Source organism: Arachis stenosperma, chromosome 1 (genome assembly GCF_014773155.1).
Source record: "Arachis stenosperma cultivar V10309 chromosome 1, arast.V10309.gnm1.PFL2, whole genome shotgun sequence".
NCBI lineage: Eukaryota > Viridiplantae > Streptophyta > Magnoliopsida > Fabales > Fabaceae > Arachis > Arachis stenosperma.
Window position 1 is genome coordinate 56,087,819 of NC_080377.1, and position 7,119 is coordinate 56,094,937.

General features: G+C 40.7%; 1 protein-coding gene across 1 annotated transcript; it reads left to right on the plus strand.

Moving 5' to 3' along the window:
• Nucleotides 1-2,412: 2,412 nt before the first annotated feature.
• LOC130979959 (uncharacterized) lies at nucleotides 2,413-5,991 on the plus strand. Its single transcript, XM_057903533.1, has 6 exons — nucleotides 2,413-2,808; nucleotides 2,896-3,219; nucleotides 3,676-3,992; nucleotides 4,080-4,795; nucleotides 5,093-5,430; nucleotides 5,464-5,991. The coding sequence occupies exons 1-6, from the start codon at nucleotides 2,413-2,415 to the stop codon at nucleotides 5,989-5,991; spliced, it is 2,619 nt and encodes an 872-aa protein (XP_057759516.1).
• The last annotated feature ends 1,128 nt before the right edge of the window (nucleotides 5,992-7,119 follow it).

A 7,119-nucleotide genomic window follows, 5' to 3' on the forward strand; every position in this document is an offset into this window, starting at 1 on the left:
TTTCAGCACATTTACTTTCTCGCACTTTAATTCTTGCAATTTAAGATTTCGTAATTTCAATTCCTTGCAATTTACAATTCCCGCCACATTTACTTTATGCAATTTACATCCAAAAATTGATTCCGCTCAACTAAACAAACTTCTAATTCGAATTGCTCAATCAACCAATCCTTGTGGGATTCGACCTCACTCTATTGTGAGTTTTTACTTGACGACGATAACCGGTGCACTTGCCGGAAGGAATTTTTGCCGATCGTGCAATTTCCTTAATCGTAGCTATACTCAGTTTATAGCGCATCAAGTTTATGGCGCCGTTGCCGGGGATTGGTTTTCGATTGACAATTCTCAAATTGGAAGTTAACTAGATTGAGCATTTTTCTTGTTTTTGTTAATTTAGTTCTAGTTTCTTGTTGAATTTTAATTCCTGCACTCTGTTATTTGCTTTTTCTTTCTTTATGCCTTTCAATTCTAGCAACTAACTCACTAACCCACTAACTATTTGAATTAATTCCTCAACTGCTCTAACCATACTCTTCCATTAACCAAGAGTATTCCACTTGTTTGTTGCTTGTGGTGTGTTCTTGTATGACAGGTAGAAGAGGAAAGACATCAACTCCTCCATATACCGAACCAGAGAGGACCCTTCATAGACGTAGAAGGGAAGCAAGAGAGAAGAGAGTATTAAGAGAGGAAGAATCTGAAGGAGAATCTGAGGACAACTTTGAGGAAGCTCTAGATCTCAACATGGATAGAGAATTTCACAACCATGAGAGGGCTGATGGAAACAATGCCATTCCTGAGAGGAGGGTTCTTGGTTCATACATAAACCCAACCTCTGGGAATTGTGGAAGCAGCATTCAGAAACCACCCATTCAGGCCAATAATTTTGAACTCAAACCACAGTTGATATCACTGGTGGAGAACCATTGTTCATTTGGTGGGAGTGCTAGTGAAGATCCCAACCAATATCTCACCAAATTTCTGAGAATTTGCGATACTGTGAAGTCCAATGGAGTCCAGGATGATGCCTATAAACTGCTCTTGTTCCCATTTTCACTTAGGGACAAAGCAGCTAAGTGGTTGGAATCATTCCCAAGGGACAGCCTAACAACCTGGGAGGAGGTGGAGAGCAAGTTTCTGGCACGTTTCTACCCCCCACAAAAGGTCAATAGGCTTCGATCTGAGGTTCAGACTTTTAGACAACAAGATGGTGAGACGCTCTACGAGGCATGGGAGAGGTTCAAAGAATTGACAAGGAAATGTCCACCCAACATGTTCCCTGAATGGGTGCAATTGCATATTTTCTATGATGGACTTTCTTATGAATCAAGAAAGGCTGTAGACCATTCATCAGGAGGTTTATTGAACAGGAAAAAGACTGTGGAAGAAGCCATTGAAGTGATTGAGACAGTGGCTGAGAATGAGTACTACTATGCTTCAGAGAGACACAACACTAAGGGAGTCATGGAGCTGAACCATGTTGATACAATTCTAGCTCAAAACAAGGTGTTTGCCAAGCAACTAGCAGAGCTCACAAGGAAATTAGACACAAAGCAAGTGGCTGCAATACACACACAAGATCAAGAGGAAGCAAGCATTGAAGGAGGTGATTGGGAAGAGGCCAACTATGTGGGAAATCAACAAAGGCAATCATATGATCCACATTCCAACACTTACAACTCAGGTTGGAAAAACCACCCAAACTTTGGGTGGGGAAACCAGCAAACCCAACCACAAAACCACAAATCTTACAACCACAACCAACATAACAATTCCACATACCAAAACTCCAACCAAAGATCATACCAAGCCACACAAAACACTTACTCCCAACCACCATATCATGGCCAAAATAACCAACCTCCCCAATCTAATCCGAACCAACAATTTCAAGATCAATTAAACAGGATAGATGGAATGCTTGCAACCATGAGTCAAGACATAACCGATTTGAAAGCTTTTAAGGAAGAAGTAACTTCTAACTTGCAGAACCAAGGAGCTGCCATCCAGAAGCTAGAAAATCAAATTGTGTATTTGTCTAAGCAAACCCCTGGGCCAAGCGTTTCTCATGCTGCCAAGGCTATTGCAAGGGAAGAATGTAAGGCCATAACCCTCAGAAGTGGAACGAAGCTGAAGGAGACCTCAAAGGAAACCACAGAGGATGAAGAAAAAGAAAAAGTGAGAGACAAGGAATAGGGACAATCTTCTACACCGTCTGCAACAAAAGAAAAAGAAAAAGAGGTCCTGAGGCCTTACACACCCAAAGCACCCTATCCTCAACGTTTGATGAAAAGAAAAAAGGATGGCCAATTCTCCAGATTTTTGGAGATTTTCAAGAAGCTTCAAATCAACATTCCGTTTGCTGAAGCAATAGAGCAAATGCCACTCTATGCAAAATTCTTAAAGGAATTAATGACCAAGAAGAGAAGCTGGAGAAATGAGGAAACTGTGTTGTTGACTGAAGAGTGCAGTGCCATCATTCAACATAAATTGCCTCAGAAATTGAAGGATCCAGGCAGTTTCCAAATTCCTTGCATCATAGGAGAAGTCATGGTGGAGAAGGCCTTGTGTGACTTAGGGGCCAGTATCAATTTGATGTCTCTAACAATGATGAAAAGAATGAAGATTGAGGAAGCCAAACCAACAAGAATGGCCCTCCAATTGGCAGATCGAACCTTTAAATTCCCTCATGGGATAGTTGAGGATTTGTTGGTGAAAGTGGGAGATTTTATATTTCCTGCTGATTTTGTGGTGTTAGATATGGAGGAAGAAGCCAGAGCTTCAATCATTCTGGGAAGACCCTTCCTGGCTACTGCTGGAGCCATCATAGATGTCCAAAAGGGTGAACTCACTCTTAGATTACATGATGAGAAATTGGTGTTTAACGTATTCAAGGCAATGAGCTATCCATCAGAATCACTAAAGGAATGCATGAGAGTGGATGTAGTGGACATTGCAGTACACGAAACCTTTGAGGAAACAACAAAGGAAGTGGCAGAGGAGGAGTTCACCAAGGATATAGAAGTTAGTGACATCAAGGCTGCCGAAGCAACCATGCCAAGCATGCCAGAAAGAATGAAAGAAGAGAAGGAAGCACCAAAACCTGAGCTCAAAGCATTGCCCCCTAATCTCAAGTATGCATACTTGGGTAGTGATGGGAGCCATCCTGTTATCATTAGCTCTGCCCTGAGCCAAGAACAGGAAGAAGAATTGATCAAGGTGCTACAAACCCATCAAGATGCCATTGGATGGACCCTAGCTGATTTGAAGGGGATAAGTTCATCCATATGCATGCATAAAATCTTGTTAGAAGAGGATGCTAGACCCTCCATTCAAGCTCAGAGAAGATTGAATCCCGTCATGAAAGAAGTGGTACAAAAGGAGGTCATGAAGTTATGGCAGGCTGGGGTAATCTACCCCATTTCTGATAGCCCATGGGTTAGTCCCATCCATGTAGTTCCCAAGAAAGGTGGCATAACTGTGGTGCCAAATGAGAGGAATGAACTCATACCTACAAGAACTGTCACTGGATGGAGGATGTGCATAGACTACAGGAAGCTCAATGAAGCCACCAGAAAAGATCATTTCCCACTCCCATTCATGGATCAGATGCTTGAAAGGCTTGCAGGACATGCTTACTATTGCTTTCTGGATGGATACTCAGGCTATAACCAGATAGTAGTTGATCCAAGAGATCAAGAGAAAACATCATTTGTTTGTCCATATGGAGTTTTTGCGTATAGACGCATGCCCTTTGGACTGTGCAATGCACCTGGCACCTTCCAAAGGTGCATGCTGTCCATCTTCTCGGACATGATCGAAAAGTTTATTGAAGTTTTCATGGATGATTTTTCTGTGTTTGGAAATTCCTTTCCTAGCTGTCTACACCACCTTGCCTTGGTGCTTAAGAGATGCCAAGAGACCAACCTAGTATTAAACTGGGAAAAGTGTCATTTCATGGTCACAGAAGGAATAGTTCTTGGCCATAAAGTGTCTAATAGAGGCATTGAGGTGGACAAGGCTAAGGTGGAACTCGTTGAAAAACTACCTCTACCAAGTAATGTCAAGGCAGTTAGGAGTTTTTTGGGACACGCTGGGTTTTACAGAAGGTTTATTAGAGACTTTTCTAAAATAGCCAAACCTTTAAGTAACTTGCTTGTCTCTGATACACCTTTTGTATTTGATAAAAATTGCATGCTAGCCTATGAACTTTTGAAGCAAAAACTTTCCTCTGCACCTATCATTGCCCCACCTGATTGGAACTTACCTTTTGAATTGATGTGTGATGCATCAGACCTTGCTATTGGGGCAGTGTTAGGACAAAGGAAAGACAATTTGGTACATGTGATCTATTATGCCAGTAAGGTCTTGAATGATAACCAAAGGAATTACACAACCACTGAAAAAGAACTTCTGGCAATAGTCTTTGCATTTGACAAATTTAGATCCTATCTCATTGGATCTAAAGTCATTGTTTTCACTGATCATTCAGCTTTAAAATACTTACTTGCTAAACAAGAATCCAAACCAAGACTTATTAGATGGGTTCTTTTGTTGCAGGAATTTGACATTGAAATCAAAGACAAGAAGGGTGTAGAGAACAAGGTGGCAGACCATTTATCAAGGATACCATGTGAGGAAGGAAGCACACCAAGCACACATATAAATGAGTGCTTTCCTGATGAACAACTCATGATAATTCACAAAGCACCCTGGTTTGCAGACATAGCAAACTTCAAAGCCACTGGGAGTTTGCCGTTGGAGTTTAACAAGCATCAAAGGAAGAAATTGATAAATGATGCCAAATACTTTATCTGGGACGAACCATACTTGTTCAAAAAATGTTCGGATGGCATACTCAGAAGATGCATATCAGAGGAAGAAGGAAGGGAAGTCTTATGGGACTGCCATGGTTCCACTTATGGAGGACACTTTGCAGGAGAAAGAACAGCAGCTAAGGTGTTGCAGTGTGGATTTTATTGGCCCACTATCTTCAAAGATGCAAAGGAACTAGTGAAGCACTGCCATGAATGCCAGAAAGCGGGGAACCTACCAAGAAGAAATGAAATGCCACAACAATTCATTCTGGAACTTGAATTGTTTGATGTATGGGGGATAGATTTCATGGGACCCTTCCCCACCTCATACTCAAATAATTACATTCTAGTGGCTGTAGATTATGTCTCCAAATGGGTTGAAGCGATAGCAACTCCAACCAATGATAATAAAGTAGTCATAAACTTCCTCAGAAAACACATTTTTTGCCGTTTTGGGGTTCCAAGAGCAATCATCAGTGATGGAGGAAGCCACTTCTGCAACAAACCATTAGAGGCATTGCTTCTAAAATATGGAGTCAAACATAAGGTAGCCACACCATACCATCCACAGACAAGTGGGCAAGCCGAAATATCTAATAGGGAACTCAAAAGGGTCTTGGAAAAGACTGTGGGAGCTTCAAGGAAGGACTGGTCGATTAAACTAGATGATGCTCTTTGGGCATATAGGACAGCTTTTAAAACACCAATTGGAATGTCTCCTTACCAACTAGTATATGGAAAGGCTTACCATTTGCCACTGGAGTTGGAGCACAAGGCATTCTGGGCCTTGAAACTCTTAAACTTGGACAGCAAAGCTGCTGGAGAAAGAAGGATGTTGCAAATTCAAGAGTTGGAAGAATTCAGAGCTGAAGCTTATGAGAATGCCAAAATTTACAAAGAAAGAGCAAAGAAGAAGCATGACAGCAACATAGCCCCAAGGAAATTTGAAGAGGGACAAAAAGTATTGCTCTACAATTCTAGGCTGAAGCTATTTCCAGGGAAGCTAAAATCAAGGTGGTCTGGACCATTCCTTGTCACCAAAGTCTCCCAATATGGACAAGTAGAAATCATGGAAGAAAAGTCACAAAGAACCTTCACTGTGAATGGTCAAAGACTCAAACATTACTTGGGAGATGTAGAGGAGAAAGACAAGGTTAAATATCACCTCAACTGAGGAACAACCGTCAAGCTAGTGACGTTAAAGAAGCGCTTGTTGGGAGGCAACCCAACCTGAGGTAATACTCTTTTGCTGTCTCTTTTAATTGTTTCAATAAAAAGGGTAAAGTAGTTTCTGTGCATTGCAAAGAATTAAGTTTGGTGTTTCACACCAAACAATGGATTTGAGGATCGATAATTCAAAGGGGAATGTGTGACTCTAAGTTTGGTATTCCACCATAAAGATCAACTGAACACAACAACCTTTGAATTATATGAAAGGAACAACCATTCTAAGCAATCACAGAACGCTTAAAATCCTTAGCAGCAACTTCATTCCAAGGAAAATTCAAGGATTCAAAGAACAGAGAAGTGAGTAGGAGACTAAGTTTGGTGTTCACACACCAACTTAAGACTCAGACACTTGCCCATATATAGTTGAGCTAACCACTCAAGTGCTTGAGAAGCAAGCAACTTCATCACTCTTTGCAGGAAAGGAACAAGGATCTTAGAAAGAACATGAAGCAACAACTAGGAAAAGAAGGAGAAATCAAATTGTTTCCTGGCAGCAAAGAGAAAACAAGAAATTTCACAAGGTGGTGTTGCTCCATGACCACTCTTTAAAAGGCAAACAAAAGCATGCTTGTTCTGGTTTAAACTGTAATTGTTGAATCTTTCTGGAATGTGAAGTTTTTAGTATGTTTGTTTGTTTACTGCTTTGAATAAAGTGAATGCCTAGATGTTTGGATATAACTCCACCTTCTTAAACAAATGCTTGCCATGCTTGTTCTGTTTCCAAAAATTAAAAGAAAAGTTTGAACAAAAGAAACTTGGCTCAGTTAGTGACGAATCAAGTAGAATTAAGTGGTGGTATGCATGCTTGATTGTTTAGTTAGCTCACTGGAAATTAAGTGTAGAATTATCATTTTTGTGTAGAAGTTAAATACTGTCTATGGATCTTGATGAATAAATGTCCTTGGCCATGAAAAAGAAAGAAAAAGAAGAAGAAAAGCCACTGAAAAGGGGCAATCAAAAAGCAAAAGAATTAAGAAAATAAAGCTAGGCACCAATGGTTTGAACTTTTGAGACATATGCCTGTGGTGTTTATGTACTAGGATCTGCTTGGATGAATAGGTTCTATGGAGTG

Excerpts from the sequence above, each read along its gene's own strand:
- LOC130979959 (XM_057903533.1), top strand. The coding sequence starts at position 2,413 with ATGACCAAGAAGAGAAGCTGGAGAAATGAGGAAACTGTGTTGTTGACT. Across the intron at positions 3,220-3,675 it reads AGGAAGAAGAATTGATCAAG|ATAGTAGTTGATCCAAGAGA; the intron begins GTGCTACAAACC and ends GGCTATAACCAG. Across the intron at positions 3,993-4,079 it reads ATAGTTCTTGGCCATAAAGT|TTTTTTGGGACACGCTGGGT; the intron begins GTCTAATAGAGG and ends GGCAGTTAGGAG.